At 38.3% G+C, this 17,723-nt stretch overlaps 1 protein-coding gene across 9 annotated transcripts in view; it reads left to right on the forward strand.

Annotated features, from left to right (window-relative positions):
- LOC109414826 (supervillin) overlaps nucleotides 1–17,723 on the forward strand; it is a 1,049,091-nt gene that overhangs the window by 149,132 nt on the left and 882,236 nt on the right. The window contains exon 1 of one of the 9 annotated variants that reach the window (XM_029870795.2): nucleotides 228–1,914. The exons of the other annotated variants lie outside the window; for them this stretch is intronic. Within the exon in view, the coding sequence (XP_029726655.1) occupies nucleotides 1,900–1,914 (15 nt within the window). The 5' untranslated portion in view covers nucleotides 228–1,899. Of the gene's footprint in view, nucleotides 1–227; nucleotides 1,915–17,723 lie in introns of those variants that run through there. 9 annotated transcript variants of the gene reach the window in all.

Consider the following 17,723-nt stretch of genomic DNA (forward strand, 5'->3'; position numbering starts at 1 on the left):
CACGAATCAAAACATTTCAAAACAGGCTTTTGGTCGGGTGCCGCTGGATAGGGAAGCCGGTTTCGCGCTCTCTCGCAGTCTCGCCAACCACGTGAGAGAGAGGCGATCGTTCGATTACAGCGGTACCCTAGCTGAACCGACGGTTGCGTGCGAGAGACCCGCACAGTCTCTGTTATGAATGGATGAATCCCTCGTCGGTTAAGGGGCAACTGGTTCCGAGTGGTTCGGGCCGCCATTCATTCTACCGTTGACGGTCATCGGGAACGGTCGTGGTCGAAGGGTTTCGTTACGAACGACGGCGTTTTGGAAGTTCTTGTTTCCCCTTGTTTGTGTGAATGTTGTGTTTTATTTGTTGAAGCGCAAATCGTTGCGGCGAAGGAAGAGCGCATGTAAACAACGTGCGAAGGACGACTACTGGTCGGGTTCGGAAGGTTTTTCGGAAAGAAGGAGAGATGTTAATCGGTTTTGGTGAAACGGCTCAGTATTGATTATGGATCCTGAAACAATCGCGTGGTGGCTTATTAGTGGCAGTGACTAAGGTGCTTTCCATATGTACAGAGAGTGATTATCCTCGGAGTGTGTGGAAGCAATTCGTTGTCAAAAAACACCTGACTCATCGGGGGTCTTTAGCTTCGGGAGATGTGTGAAGCGTGAACGCGCGTATGCCCCGCGTTGTCCATTAGGCCGTATATGGTGTGTATCTAAGAGTTTGTTGAGAGGTCTGGGCATAGAGCAAGAAGAAAGAACCTGGAGAAGTCAAAAAAGCCGTTGAAAAGCCAAACACCCGCCATAGACGACGACAACAGGTCAAGTGGATAAGTGCGATGCGAAACAGCCGAAAAGTGCAAAATTGATTGGTTTTTGTATGGAAACTGACAGCTGCTTGGGAGAGTGGTGCTGAAAACGGGTGTTTGTCTGTGACGTCACAGGCGTTGTGAACTGTTGTGGCGTCTACGCATCGCGATTGAAGAGTTCTGGAAAAGGCGGGAAACGCGGTTGGTGGTGATCGATGAGGATGAGATCGTTGAAGCCTCAAACAGCCTCTTATCGAGAGTAGTGGGCCAGTTTTGAGCCGTAGAAAGTGAAGATCAATACGCTGTGATGATGATGATGATGATGGAGGAACGCGCGTACGGTGCGTGTGTGCAGAGCTGAAACAAAAGAGCATCGTTTTGTAAAGATTTGAACGAGTGTGCGGAACTGTCGCTCGCGTTAGTTCCACACCGCGTGGTTAGTGGACGGCAACTTTCACAAAAATTTTGTCGTTTTTCAACAACCGCGCCACGACAAGTGGCGCGTGCATTCGAGTCTGCGTCCAGTCTGGTCGCTTATATGAATAAATAATTAAATAGCCCGAAGAAATCGAAGACCTCAGCGTGAGCCGCGGAGAGCTGGGCTCTCCGAGTTATAAAATTAGTGGAAAGTGTTTTTGTGGTCCACACGAAATAACAAGCGCGAAGAGACCCCACGATGTAAGGCCTCACACTTTCGATCAATCCAACACGGGGGGCAGCAAATAAATTAATTAAGGGAAGGAGAGTGCTCCTCCGCTCGTTAAGTGATTTCGTAATTACACTGACTTAGGCCGGAATAAGCCGTCGTCGTTTGACCACAGGAGACCCGTCAGGAACCTGGTGAAGCCGCGTGACCTGGTAAAAGTTGTGACAGCAGAGAGACACACAGAAGCCAGGGGACTGGGATTATCGATTTTGTGCAAGAAGGCGCCTCCGTCAGAACGAAGACATCGAGAAGGAGAAGGAAACACACCTGTACAGGGCAGCTGAACGAAGGCGACGAAAGCGGAACTAGACGTAGACGGAATTCTACATAACGAACCTGGCCGCGTTCGTTGTTGTGCTGCGAGCTGTGGTGGCTAGATAATCATAGCCTCGTATCAACATGTACTTAGTACAGGTAAGAGCGAAAGTGAGCGCGGAGGCATGAAGTTCTGTGGGCGGTTTCTGTGGGTTGTCTAGGAAGTTTTCGCATCAGTTTTTATTGTTCAATTAGATGGAATGATTGAGGATATTCAGCCAAGGGGAGGTTTATATGGAAATGCTTTTAGCTGTGTATGTTATGGAAGCTTTTGCCAAATTTGTCGGATCTATTTTTCTAAACATTATTGTGGAGCGGACCTGGTGTGATGGTTATAACACTCGACTATCACGCCAAGGACCTGGGATCGAATCCCACTCCCGACAAACTCGCAAGCAGTAAAGCGTGGGTCCCGAGATGAACAAACCTAGGGCTATAAATCTCGTTAATATAGATAAAAAAAAACACTACTTGAAACCAAAGTTATACAAACCTAGTAGAATATGCTGTTCGTTAGGCATATGGTCATTGAAATCTAGCTCAAATACCAAATAAAGCATGTTCCAAGACACGCTGTTTCAATCAAATTCGACATTGTGGCTATAGTTTGGTCCATTTTATCAAAAAACAGCAATCCTTTGGATAACTGACATTCTTGCATTCTATTAGTAAAATTCTCCAAAATCACAGAGAAGAAGAAACTATTTTTTTCCAAACGATTTTCAGGATTTTTTTTTAAAGAATTTGCCCAAATATTGTTTTAAAAAAAATTTCCAAAATTGTCTTGCAATAGTTCTGCAAAAAAAAAAATATTCCATGGAATCATAGGAAATTGTTCAGAGATTTCCTCATTTTTTTCATTTTAAACTGTCCGCATTGTTTCCGTAAATCTTTTAATAATTATTTCCTGAATTTACTTGGTTTAGCTGATTTTTTACTGAAATGATTTTTCCGGTTTCGTTGTGACAGTTCACTTAAATTTTCCAAGGGATGCTTCCAACATTCCCTGTAGACATTTCTCGGTGTTTTCATGGAACCCCTAATTTAAAATGATTTTAATATATTTATTTGAAAATATTTAATCATTGATATTTGAAAGCATCTTGAAAGAATCGTCGCAATGACATCTTGGGAAGTATTCACGAAAAAATCTCAGATGAGTTGCTAGAGGAATCGGATGAGTTGCTAATACTCGGAGAAGTTTCTGAAGGAATTCTCGAATTAAATAGTGAAGGAGTCCTCAAAAGATCTTTCAGCAGAAATATTGGAGGAATTTTCGGAGAAATTTATGGATTCTAGTTTAGTTATCAGCAGAGAGAATTTTCTTTCAAAAGAGGCACAACACAAGCAACAAAGCGTGGAAATCCCAAATGGTAACAGATAATGACATGGTATCGAAAATGTTTGTTGGTGACAAAACAGAAGCTTAATTTGCTGTGTACTTTTGAGCTCGTGAATATCGATTATTACTAACCCAAAATCGAAACTGTTTCATGGTAGAGCTTCAATCGCGTTGCAGTGTTTACTAATTTGAAGCTACCCCTTGAAATCGCAGTCTTTAAAATCTCTTAACTCGTGCTGTAGGATATTTGGCCGGGGTTCTGCTAAACCGAACTAAAGGCCAAATAGTTTATTCTGAGATAATCAAGTTTAAAGTTCAACCATTCACAAATAAACAACAGCTAAAACTATTTAAAACTTTTCCGCACACATGCCACTTGCAAGCCTTTATTAACGACCCCAGATGAAGTATACACGTGAATCATTTGAAATCATTGATATAATTACATTTTATTTCGCGGTACTTTGCACTCAGTTCACTCTGGCTGGTCAGAAACATTAGAAAATGGTTTATACTTCAGTGTGGCTGATTGTGTTTTTGTGTTTCAGATAAACCCAGTCGGATTATGAAAAAAATCTAGATTTTTTATCGTCTATCAAGTTGAAATCGATATCACTCACAATCTTTTACATGAATCAGAGAGGACGCTTGTAGTATGGTAGCACGTATATTTCAAAATAGTTTAAATTATGAAAGGCGGAAGCTCTCCCATCTCAGCCCTTGCCACCCATGCTTTTTTTCATATACTGTACATGTGCAGGCTCAGAGCAAGAGTGATTATGTCAAGTGAAGTCGCTGCTTGTCCTGAGATGCGACAGTGCAGTAATTTGTGTACTTCAAATTTATGCTGGTCGAAGCAAACCATGAAAATGTTCTGCCAAAGTGCACCAAGTAGAAAAAAGTTTTCAAATATATGAATTATATCCGAACTTGGATCATTCGAGTGATAGCGGAGTTCGTTACCTCTAGGTCATTTTACCTAGTTGAAGCTGAGTTGTTATGTCTTAATCAAGTTCTGAACATTCTTCTCGAAGGTGGTTTTTGTAAATACGCCATTTTTCGATCAGCTAAAGCGAACCAAGTGCTTGATTTTTGTTCATGCTTTATAATTATTATTAGCCTTGTTGTTCAATGACGGCTCATGTGTTAAATTATCAGTATGAAGTGTATCAATATAACGCAGGTATTCAAAACCAGTTTGTGTTTGTATTGTTGAGAACAAATCGATTCTAAGATAAAGTGGATTTGGTTCGGTCTGGCAGAATGTGATTTGAAAAAATGGCGATCAGCGCCATCAAAACATAATTGGATCCTCCCACATCCGTATTTCTAATAACTTGTTCAAATCCCTCACAGATTGTTACTATGAGTTGGTAAGAAGTTAGAAATCTGACGGGGATGAGGAGAACCAGAAGTAATTCATCATATGGACCACAATTAAATTGATGCGCTGATTCTATGAAATGGTTTACAGTTCACTCTGGTTGGATGCAATTTTATTTTTCTATGTTCTGCCAAACTGAAATTTTGAATTTACTCTATAAAGAGCTGTCAGAATTACTGGATTTTTACATGGCAGGAAGATCATCATTTTCGTCGTCTAATGGTAAGGAAAACTCAATTTTCCAAAAAATGGTCGTTAGTTCGGTTTAGCAGAACCCCGACCATTTATCCTTCGTATTGGGTGGATTGTCGCAACAAATGCAGATTGTGACATTGTCATTATTGTTGTTCATTGGTTGTTGGAGAAATTTTAGGTGGAATTCATGGGGGAATCTCAGGAGGACACTTATACATTATATACAGATAAATCCTTCTGAAACTTTAAGAGGATTCCTAAAAAAAATGTGCAGTGGTTTTTGTGGGAAATTTGGAGGAGTTTTCAAATGAACTTCTGTAGGACCAATACTTCGAGAAATTCTCGTAAATAGTTTTGAGAAACTAAGAGAAGCTTTAAATTATTTTCTGTTGGAATTCTCACAAAATTTCGAAGGAATCGTCGCAGAAATTTATTGAAGAATTCTCGGACGAGCTTCTAGAGGAATGATTGGAAAATTTGCCTGAAGAGTTTGTAGAGCAATCTATGAAAGATTCTTTGCAGAAATTTCTGAAGAAAGTTTTAAATAATCATTCGAGGTGTCTAGAAGTTCCCCAAGAATACATATTGCCTAAGAAATCTTTGGATTTTTTAAAGAAATCATTGGAGGCATTCACGCAGAATATTTAGAGAAACTTTTGTAGCAATTTCTGGCGGAATATTCGGATGCACTACTAAAGGAGGCATTTTTTAAAGAATTACTTAAAAATGAGGAGGAAGACATTTGTGGAGGATTCTTTGAAAAAAAAAATGGGATTATTGGTTGAAGAATTTTTGGAGGTCTGAAAAAATTTCTTGAAAAGTCATTGTAAAAAACCTCTGTTTAGAGAAATTCTTGCACAAATATTTGGTTAACTTTTTGGATGATTCTTCGGAAGAACCGTCGGTGTTATTTCCGATTAAACCTTTAGCATTATATTCTGAAAATTTCAGTAGGAATCCTCAAATCAAAGTCACGTCGGAAGGAAACAACCTCATCAGAACAAAACAAGCAAAAAATAAATCTGCTTCATGCTCTCGCACAATAAGCAAAAGCGTCCTTCTGAGGTTCTATTTCTGCATAACTTTTGTACTATCGTTAGAAGCTGGTCCGTATGGATACAAAACAATTCTAAACAAGTGACAGAGATGATAACTACTAAAAATGAATAAAAAAATGACTGTCAGTTTACATTACTACAGAAATGACTATCTATCTCCAACATTTCTTTTGTTGTTCTCTTATTTTTTCACTCTTTTTTGATCTTATTACTTTTTTATTCAGTAAGATCACGATGAGAGTGACTGGTTGCATTTCCCGATCAGTTCAGGATCTTTTCGCAAGAGAGAACCAATAAATAGCATTGCATTTTTGATTTTTTTTTACATTTTCCTGCCCTTTGTAGCGTATTTTTTCATAATAAATAATACTCATAGTGTACTATCAAAGAATCATCTTCCCCAAACATTAAACGGAGAAACCCTGTCTCAAGAAAACTTCCGGCAACCCTTGAAGGCAACTCCAGGAAATATACCGGGACAGTAATCTCAAAAAGAAAATCCTGAAAAGTCCCCTTGAAAATCCTGGAGGGATGCTTGAAGAAATCATTGAAGGTGGAATACAAAGTTGAATTCCAAAACGAATCCCCTTCGAAATTTCTGAAAGCATCCGAGAAAAAATCTCTGTAGAAATCTTTGGAGGAATCCCTGGAGCAATCCCTGGAGAATTGCTGGAAGGATCCGCGAGAGGAATCCCCAGAGGAGTCACTAAATAAATCATAGGAGATGTCATTACATGAGTGTCATGGAGAATCCCTGAAAGAATCGTTGAAAAAAGAATTAAAATAATCCCATGAGGAACACTAACGAATACCGGGAAAAATTAAAAAAAAAAATGACGACATGAATTTCTAAAGTATTGAAAGATTACTTCAGAAATTTGTCTCCAAGATGTGGATCCAGGAAGAATTCACATATAAGTTCCAAAACAAGTTATGGGACAAACATCTGAAAGAATGCCCTGGAGAAATAATTTAATGAATCTCAGAAAGCATCCCGATTCAAATCTCTAGATGAAACCCAGGAAGAACCCTCCATAGAATCCCTTTATGAAATTTAGGGCAGTTTCGCGTTCAAAAGGAATTACTTAAGAAATTTCTTCATCGATCCCTGGTAAAAACTGCCATTGGAAAAGTTCTTTCTTCCTAAATGCGTCCTGTGATTGAAGGAAAACGGTTTCTTGAGCAATTTAGACAAGGCATCATGATAGGCCGAAAAATTACTACGGAATTGCAAACAGCCCTTTTGGGAGGAATCTGTAAAGAAATCCTGGGAGAAATCGATGCACAAAATGCGGGAGAAATCTCTCGGAAATTCCAGAAAACATCCCTGAAACAATCCCGGAAGAATTCCATGAAGGAATTCCACAGGAGAATCTCTAAACGAATCCCATAAGGGTTTAATGAGGGAATCCCTGCTGGAATGCCGGGACATAACCTTGAAGGTATGCTGGAAAAATTCCATAAAGGAATCTTTAGAAAAATCTCCGGAGGAATCCCGAATAGAATCCCTTGAGTAAGCTCAGGAGAAAGCCCTAAAGGAATGCCGGAAGAAATCAATGAAGGAGCTTCGGGAGGATGGAATTCCGTGAAATATACCTGAAGGAATCCCGGAGAGAATTCCTAGAGGAGTCTCGGGATTTATCAATGAAGAAATTTCAGGAAGAAACCCTGATGCAGGCCCGGATTAAGGATTGTGGGGGGCCATAAAATTCGGGGGCCCGGGGCCCTGCCAACCCCGCTTTAGATCCGGCCCTGCTCTGATAGAATACTGGGAATCGCTGAAAAAATACCCTGAATTTTTTTTTGTGCTCAACAACATAAAATGGGTCATATTCGCAGAATATTTTTTCTGGACATCTAAACTGTTATTGAGTTTAGACCTTAAAGTCTACGGGTGTAACGATAACTTTTTTCATTGAACAAAGCTACGATTTGTAATCTATCATGTCCAGTAAGTCTTCTGGAAGTTCAGGCAGTATTACATCAGTCGGGATATTCTAGGTTATCTAAACTGTTCTAATGTTTAGATCCTGAAGTGTACGGGTGTAACGGTACCTTTTTTCATTATACAAAGCTACGATATGTAATCTATAATGTTCAGTAAATCTTCTAAATGTTCAACGGACATCATCAGATCAGCTAGAGTCATGCAAACTATTATGATATTTAAAATCTAGAATCTACAGCAATTGAAGTTACTGTATTGACTATATAGAGTTATGTTTCAAAATCTATTATACTTACTTGAGCTCACAAAATATTATCAGAAACTATGACAAAGCTTCGGGATATTCAGAAATGTGAACACTCCTGTATATAACATGGAGTCTACAGCCGTAATAACACCGTTTTTGCTGTTTTGAGTTACACAACATTGCCAACCGTAAGGATTGTATCTTGTTCATTTATTTAGCGTTAATAACAATGACTACAACGAATGATGATTTCAAAAAATGAGTTTCATATAAGTTAGAACATCCTTAATTATTTTAAAGATACAGAACAACGCCAACTAGTCTTTGAAAAATATTAATAAATATGGTTCATGATTTTACTATTACTTTAGAGCTTTTAGTAGAACTTGTTACTTCAGACTCTAGTTTAATTTAAAAACACTTCACTAATACTTTACTTTTGCAAAAGAAAATAAAAAATGAATAACTCTTTTAAAGAAAAACTAGAAAGGACGAGCAAATTCCTTTTAATTCTACTACTGTGCTTATCTTCGGACAGATAGGCCTATTTCGTCTGTGACTTACAGACTTCTTCAGTGTCGAGCACTTGACACTGAAGAAGTCTGTAAGTCACAGACGAAATAGGCCTATCTGTCCGAAGATAAGCACAGTAGTAGAATTAAAAGGAATTTGCTCGTCCTTTCTAGTTTTTCTTTAAAAGAGTTATTCATTTTTTATTTTCTTTTGCAAAAGTAAAGTATTAGTGAAGTGGTTCATGATGTTTCATTAAAAAGTATCAAAAAGTATCTTGGAATGACTCATGAAATGCCAGGGGAATTACTTATTACTGTTGGATGTGTGATCAGTTCATTGTGAGAATTACTATTGTTACTGTCAAGAGCTAAACTTCAGGACAGTTTGGACGACCTCAAATGTCTAATGAACTTCGGGTTGGTCCAGTAACCGCGATTGATTATACAACGTTACTCAGTATGTCAGATGTGGCTGCTGTTACGAGTGTAAACCTGAGTTTCTGAACTCCAAGGTAATTTGGCTGGCCTAGAATATCCGTGTAGTGTCTCTTAATGACATTTGTGATTTCAAAAGCTTCACGGATCCCAGTAGATTATGCAATGCTGCAATGGTGAAAACACGTAAAGTTATTCTTGTAGATTTGAAGGACTTCAATATAGAACAGTTTGGACGACCCTCAAGGTCCCAAAGGTTTCAAATAATATCTAGTAGACTTCAGATTGGTCCAGTAACCGTGGTTGATTATGCAACGTTACTCAGTATAACAGATATGGCAACTTTTACGAGTGTAGATCTGAAGTTCTGAACTTCATGGTAGTTTGGCTGAACTGAAATATACCTACAGTGTCTATAAAAGACATTAAAGATACAGCCGTTTCTATATTGGTGTCATATATGAACCCTCCGGCTCCAAATGGTTAAGGCATTTAAACCTTATGTGGCGGACAGGGTTCCCGGGTACCCAGCGTCCATTTGAAAAGCACGGTGCAGAAAAAAGCAAAAAAAAAAAAGAAATTGTCGGACACACAACGGTTAAGGTTGACTTACATTGAAAGACCTGCTATAAAGGTGCATGCAATTGCTTATTGGTTACTTGCTCCACAGTTTAAATGTGCCTTAATAACTTCATTACATCACTCAAATATTGCAACTTCTCAGCAAATTTTTATTGACTCCGGAACATTTTCAACTACAGTAATCAATCGCCATGTGAATGTGTTTCTAATGCTACATTCGACTGTGCATAGCAATTTCCAATCGGTTGCAGTGGCTATGTCCTGCAGCTGTTTGTCCATTTCAGAACCTTTAGCCTATATAATACCTGCACTGAACACTTAATCACCATATAGATACATATGACGACGACGATGACGGTGTCTGTCTATATTCGTTCCGTTCCGTCTAAATAACCCAGTCAACCAAACGAGCGACCCTTGCATGCGGCGTCCAATACCGAGGGCTTACACAACAACTCCGCCGCACTCACTGCTGCTTGCCTTGCTGTGTAGAACCCTTTTGCTTCTTCTTCGAACGAAAATCCCTTCAAGGCTTGCGTGAGCAACGCTCGTTCTCGAAGGCATGTGGGGAGGATATAATTCTGATGTCTATCACGCAATGGAACATGCGACGACTTGGTCGTCGTCGTCGGTTGCACCAGTTCGTTTGTACTCTGGATTCACAATACGAACTAGTCTTGGTTCTCGGAGAATCAGACTACAGGTTGTGACTGACTGACTGCCTGACTGTGCACAATCGCGGATTATTATTATAAATGGAACAGGTTCCCTGGCTGGCTGCCGCCGCGCCGTTCGTTCGCGTTCAGGTGCGATTGGCTGGACATCCCATGAGCATGTGTTTGCTTCGCAGTCTAGTTGGGTTGCATGCCGTAGCGTAGCAGGTTGTATTATGTACGTACGTACACCATTATGCCAAGTGGGTAATACCTGCTTCCGAAGGTTGCAAGGCGAAAAAAATATACACAGCAAACAGGGAACATGACTTGCGGACACCAACCGAATTCAACGGAGTCGGGCCCAGTATGCGGCGTGCGTTGATTGAGCACGTGGATGTGGAGTCTAAACGGCGGCGTTGGGAGGTCGTCGAGCGCCGAAGGGTGCGAGCCGGGCGCGGTGTCAGGACTTGTACGTATGCCTATTGTTGCGAATCGAATCGTTAAAACCGTTTCGTGATTTGTGTCGCCTTGCGCGGTTTGACACGGATTCGGATCGCACACATTCTGCTGGGGCTGACTGGGGCGAGTGTAGGTCAACAATGTTTATGATTCGGTCTAATTTGAATGCGTGGGGTAGGTTAATGGCCCAGTAAGGCCAGTAGCTTTTTCAGATTAGGTTCAGTTTATATGTGAACTGGATGATCGTTGATCATCTAGATTGTTTGCTTCCAGTTCAATAAATAGCATCAATGCATCAATCAATGTATTGATTGCAATTGATTCGGTTATTGGACCATGGTCTGGGCTTGGTACCCTTTTCATCAATTTAAAAAGGCAAATTGATTGGTTAAACAATTTAGTCTAAAGTGATGATGATGAACCTGGGCGTTAGTGGAATACCTGTAAGTAAAAATAAAATCGGGTTAGGTACTGTTTCTTTTAATTCCACTAAGAATTTGCATCCTTTGACAGATACGTATTTCAACCTCAACTGTCGACTCCGTCAAGTCAAGCACAAGATACTGAAGACGGCCTGACAGTTGAGGTCGAAATTCGTTTCTGTCAAAGGATGCAAATTCTTAGAAGAATTAAAAGAAACAGTACTTAACTCGATTTTCTTTTTACTTAATTTAGTCTATAACATCCAACTTTTCGACCCTTGGTTTGGGCCGAAACGTCGGATGATGTTGAATTATTACCCCTTGTGTGTTAATTTATGACTTCCTTAGTGGGTTCTGTGAAACGTTTAAATTAAATACGAGATAACAAAGGAAGTATTTTTGTTGTGCATATGTGTAACTGGGGGTGTTGTTTAAGAATACTTTAAAAGGAATTACAGTGGAGTTCTTACGTGGATTCCACAGCTGGGAGCTAGGATCTAATGGACTTTGCTTTCATTCTGGAGGAACATTTCGTTAGACATCAGTTATAATTATGGTAAAAGACATCCCGGTGGAATTCAATAAACATTTTGTTTCATATTTGCACGGGATGCTCTGGTTCACTGGAATTCTGGTGGGATAATGCTGGAAGTAATAATTTCTTCGAAATCACTTCGGAAACCTCATCGAAATCTTTCCGCAATACCTCTCAGGAGTTTTGATTGTGATTCTGGAACAACCCAAGCAACATACATGGTTACAAAATAGTTACGGCAGTGCATGTAACGGTTGCACATTAGTCACTGTGACTAACTGCGCAACGATTACCTGCGCTGACGTGACTGTTTTGTGGTCATGTGTTTTGCTAGGGAACTCATGATACATATCTAGGAACTTTTCCAGGGATATGTCTAGGATTGCTACAGAAGCTACTTTAGGGACTCCACCAGGAGTTCCTTATGAGTTTCTCAAAGAGGTTACAACTGGGATTTCTCCAGGAGTTCTTTCTGAGAAACCTGCAGGAATTTCTTCCGAGATTCCTCCAAGAGTTCCTTTTAAGATTCCTCTAACAGCTCCTTCAGGGATCTTTGTATGAGTTTCTCTAAAATTTCTTGTTCTGGAGTGCTTTAGAAGTTTTTCTGGGATTCCGAGCATGATTCTTTGAAAAAATTTCTAGATGGAACTATTGATTCAAGTATTGAAGGAAATCCAGAAGGCCTGGAGCAGTTCCTTGCAAAACTGCTGGAAGAATTCCCTAAGAAGTTGTTGAATACCTCTAGGAAGTCGTGTGGGAATTTTATAAGAAACTCATAGAAGAATACCATACGAGACTCCTGAAGTAGTTCCATGAAAAGATCAATAAAACATTAGACATTAGACATCTGAGAAATTTGCAGAATGAACTTCCACAGGAATTGAAAAAAGGATCTTCTGGAAGAATACCGGCAACAATTGCTGGAGGAGTTTCGAAATGAGCTCCTGGAGGAAACCCTTGAAGAAATTCTTGGAGTTATCCCGCAAAAATATCTTAGAAGAACCTCTCCAGAACTTTAGTGAGAAATCCCGCATGGTTTCCCCGAATGCGTCCTACAAGAAATTCCCGAATAAATCCTAGAAGGAACATTTTGAGGAACCTTTCAGACAATCCTTCCGGGAGTTTTCCAAGAATTTGATACAAAATTCCTCCAAGAATTTTATTCTTGGATTTCTCTAGTAATTCTTTCTCCAGGAAATCCTTTCGGGATTCTTCCAGGAGTTCCTTCATTAGTTGTTTCAGGATTCCTTGTAGGTATTCCAGAAGAACCTTTTTCCTCCTTCTTTTGAGATTCTGATGATTCCGTCAGGAGTTCTTTCTGAGATTCCTCAGGATTTTATTCCAAGATTATCCAGGAGTTGCTTCTAGAGTTTCTCGCCTCTCTCGCTTACAGCCTTTATATATTAGTAACAAAAATCGACTATTAAAATTTGTTTTATTTGAATGTGGTAGAAAATTCCCTGAAAGGCCTTTAAAGGCTTCTATACAAATTGCCATATTTTTTCTACGCATAAAGTTGTGCTCGATAAAAAAAAATCAAAAAACATATCCGGGATTCTTTTTATGTGTACCTTTTATACAACCATTGATTTGAATTTAAAACATAGAGATTCCAACCAGAAAATTTAATTCAAACACAAAAATTGATATTTCATAATGCCCGATTTTGTAACACTTGAAAACAGGCTCCAAAACTGATATCACTGCATATGGAAACTACAATCAAATTTAACTATAAGTAAGGAAATACTCCAGCTTTATTAAGTGTTAATTGAAATGTTTATTCTTGTTAAAACATGTTTGAAAAGTCGAATATCTGTGACTGCGTCTTATCCGGAAATAGAAAACCCATTTTTTCAGTTTTCTCAATAATTTGAAGTTTTTTCGAATATCTTATGAAAAAAAAAATCTACAAAATTGTTTCAAACTTGTGTATTTGTAAAACGTAAAACGTAATTTGTAAACGTAATTCATAAAAACGCTCAGGAGTTTAAAAATCAACTGTTTTCATTTAGACATTCTGCATGCAAAAATCCTTTTCAATGTATAAACTGTTTACGGATGCCAGTGAAAATACTTTGAATCAAAATACAAAAATTACTGTTTGGTAAGATAATGATTACTTTCTCGTTGTACAACATTGTGTCCAGCTATTGGCGTCCTTATTCTTTTATGGATTCCTTCTGCTGATTTCTACAGGCAATCATTCAAAAGCTCATTTAGGGGTTTTCTTGAGGATTCCTTCTGGACAATGATTTCGATCTAGGAATTTCATAACGAACTCTTGGTAAAATCCTAGAAGAAACTTATGGAGGACTCCCATATGAAACTCCTGGAAGATTTCCAGAAGGAATCCGAAGGAAGCTCCATGAGAGACTCCTGAGAGTATGAATTGATGATTACCCTGGAGCATTTCTTGAAAGTACCGTAATTGATCACTTTAAAACAACTTTGGCGGATAACATCAGTGATATTTCGAATATTGCCAAAAGAATTTCTGTAAAACCAGTACCCAGTGGATCTCCATGGAACCATGTGACAGAATTTTGTTTAACAAATTTAAACTTTAAGTTAAATAACTCAAAAAAAAAAAATGACGATGCCACATGGGGGCGAAATTGATCAGTATACAATTAAGCATCGCGATTGGAAAGGAAAATATCCTTCTCCGCTTAATTTTGCTCTTCTCAAACCGAATAGCGCGTTTTAAATCTTACAACAAGTAAGTTTAATACTTTAAATCAGTGTTTCCCAAACTTTTAGAAGGTTTCGCCCCCTTGGAGCTTGCGAAAACCATTTTCGCCCCCTAAGTGAGATTTATTTTTCCTGATAAAAGGCTGAAAATTTGCTAAGCGGAAGCCTTTGAAAGCCGACTATTTGACGGTATTGTGGCAAACTGGTAATTAATGTAACTCAATTAGTATCGCTCTCATTTTCATTGAGTTTTTTTTTCCAAATGAATCGATGGTCGCATTTGTGGAAAAAAAACTACTATTACATGTGAAAACGGCCGCTCGTTAGCCCCAACCAGATGTTTTACCAGTGTTCTAAAAGGGGGTTCTTCAACACTCGAGATGTTTGTTGTAAAACTTATGAGAAATTGAAAAAAAAAAACGATTGAGGGGGTTAGAAACAAAAGGGTGTGAGTGACAAAAACACACTTTCGAGTAAATGAGGTTTAAAGTTTTTGAACAATTTTTCATCTCATAAAAAATGTATGGAGTTCAAAAATCAACCCTCTCAATCTCAAATCAACCCAAATCAATTTTCTCTGATTTATTGTATTTTTTCCAAACATCATAGAAACAATCTTAAAAAAGTTCTTGAAGCGTGAAATCTGAAGAATTTTAAGATATGCTCAAATCAAAATCGATAAAATGGTCATTTACACCCCTTTGATTCTGGGCCCCTCAATTATAAAAATATCTTTTATGCAAAAATTACAAATTTTTAAATGTAGTCAGCTTTGCTCAGTAATTTAAAATGAAATGAATTGACAAGCTTCCTATAAATTGGAGAACTTTTTAATGTCAAATAAGCAGACATGCATTACATGGTTTTGAAGGAGTTCAACACTCAATTCGAGAAAAAAAAATCAACATAGCTTCTAGCAATAAGTACGTTAGGAATTCCTTCGGGTAGTTTCTCTGAAATATTTCTAAACAATTCATCCGAAAAGTGTTCTAAGGTTGATCTTAAACTTCATGTTTTAGGTTCAAATTTTTATGAAAAACAAACCGTGGGAAACAAACGTATTTTCGGCAGTTTTGTTCTCTTCGTCATGGGGGGTTTTTGAAACGTACTGAACTCAGAATTGGCCTCAAATCATTCCCAACCAAACTTAGTTATATGCCCAAATTTCAGGCAACTCAGCCCACAAAAACTCCCCATGACGAAGAGAACAAACCAGCCGATAATACCCTTAGTCACCCTAAATAAAAAAAACTTTTTATCAAGTAAAAATAAACCCTATTCCTTTCATAATTTTTACAGATATCAATAAGGAATTTTTGCCATAGAAGTTTCTTATTGATTAGATCTCCAGAATCACTAGAAATTGTTTCAGAAATTCGTGTAGCAATCGTCTGTTATTTAGAATTTTGCCAAAAAGTCCACATGAACATCAAAAATTGTGTTCATTCAATCGATTTCGTAACAGACATTTTTCAAAAATCCTAGAAACAAAAAATCTTGAAATGTTAGGGAGTTTGACATTCCATGCAATACATTTCAATACTTTTGGTATTTCTCAATTATTAAAAAAAATCGTACCCCTTTTTAGTATTTTCGCCCCCCAATTTTAGTTTTTCAAATTTTCGCCCCCTTCGACCATATTGGGCCACTTTGGGAATCACCGCTTTAAATGCAAAATTAAATTTTGAAAATTCCCCTTAAACGCCTAAAGGTAGGCAATTTCATTTAAAATAAGTGATTTCTATCACAATAAATGACTATTTCATCATAAAATGATTTTTTCAACTATTTAATGTTCTGATTTGCTACATAACTTCCCAACCAAGGCTCCACAAAAATGTTAAAATAGAGAATTTACGGGAAGTCCTATTAGCAATCGATTGTTTAGTAGCAATGATTCAGATAAATAATAAATACATTGCAAAGTTCTAAAAAAAAATAAGACAAAACTAACTTTTTCTAAAAAAATTAAAGTCTACACTCTTCTCTAGACATCTACGAACCAGTTGACGTAAAAGTTAAGATCAAGGTTGCGACCATTCATTTGCAAAGATTTACATTCATTTGCTATTATCTCAGTTCAGAAGCAAGCTATCGAAAAACAATGTATGGATGAATTTAACCTTGTAGTTTTATCTGAAAGTTTGCCGAATAACATTGGGGTCGCACACGCATACCAAAGTCGTGAGCGAGCTGTGAAGACAACTCTCCACAGCGTGAATATAATTTACATTCACCGCGTGGAGAGTTGCCTTCACAGCTCGCTCACGACTTTGGTATACGTTTGCGACCCCAATGTTATTCGGCAAACTTTCAGATAAAACTACAAGGTTAAATTCATCCATACATTGTTTTTTGATAGCATGATTCTGAACTGAGATAATAGCAAATGAATGTAAATCTTTGCAAATGAATGGTCGCAACCTTGGTTAAGATCATTACGACGCTTGAGAGTTCCTAGTATGGAATTACAATGTAGTACCCGAATGATCAATTTGACCCCGGTTTACGGTAGTAGTTTTTCACGGGATTTCTGTAATTTTCCACATTTCCTTCCGGAATTTCCCTAATATTTCTTTCCAGGATTACTTTCAGAAGTTTTCTCTGAGTGTCCAAGACATTTATTCGGGATTTCTTCGTAAGTTTGTCCGCGATTTCTTCTGCTGACATTTTTACCAAAGTGCGTCCTGGAATGTCTCCAATAGTTCTTCCTGGGATTTTTTTATCACTTAACCTAATTTACAGCTCTATTCTCCACTAGGGCACTGCGTGAGTGATTCTCTAGGAATTCTTCCGGGGATTTCTATAAGAATTGCTTCAGTTATTTCCAAATTGTTTTTATAGGCATTCCTTCTGTGATACCTCTAGAAGTTTTTCTTGGAGTTCTTTCAGAATTTTTTGCTGGCATTTCTGCAGGACTTTTTCAAGTAATTTCTACAGGAACTTATCCAGGAATGTGTCAGTATATGGTAGGGTTTTCTCCAACAATTTCTTCTACAATTACTCTGTGAATTTATCCAAGAATTTATTTTGAGTTTCCTAGGACTTCTTTCAGAAATTCTTCAAAGGATGCCTTCAGAAAGCCTACCGGGGATTCATCTAGGGATTTCTTCGGGGATCCTCCCCCCAGGAATTTCTTTAATAAAATCTCTATGGATGCCCTCAGTCGTTTCTCCATGAATTTATCATACAATACATATATACAGGTATTTTTTTGGGGACTTTTTAGGGTTCTTCTTTAGATTTGCCTATAGGGCTTCGTTTATGGGTTTCTCTGGTGCTTCAGAAATTTCACCTGTGATTTCTACTGGAATCCCTACAAAGATTCTTCTAAGAAATTCTTGCTGGGATTGCTACTGGAATTCAAGCTAGATTTTCTCAGGCCTTTTCTTCTGGGATGCCTGAAGGATCTCCAGATATTTTCGCAGAGCTTCCTCGA

The sequence above is a fragment of the Aedes albopictus genome, chromosome 2, assembly GCF_035046485.1.
Source record: "Aedes albopictus strain Foshan chromosome 2, AalbF5, whole genome shotgun sequence".
NCBI lineage: Eukaryota > Metazoa > Arthropoda > Insecta > Diptera > Culicidae > Aedes > Aedes albopictus.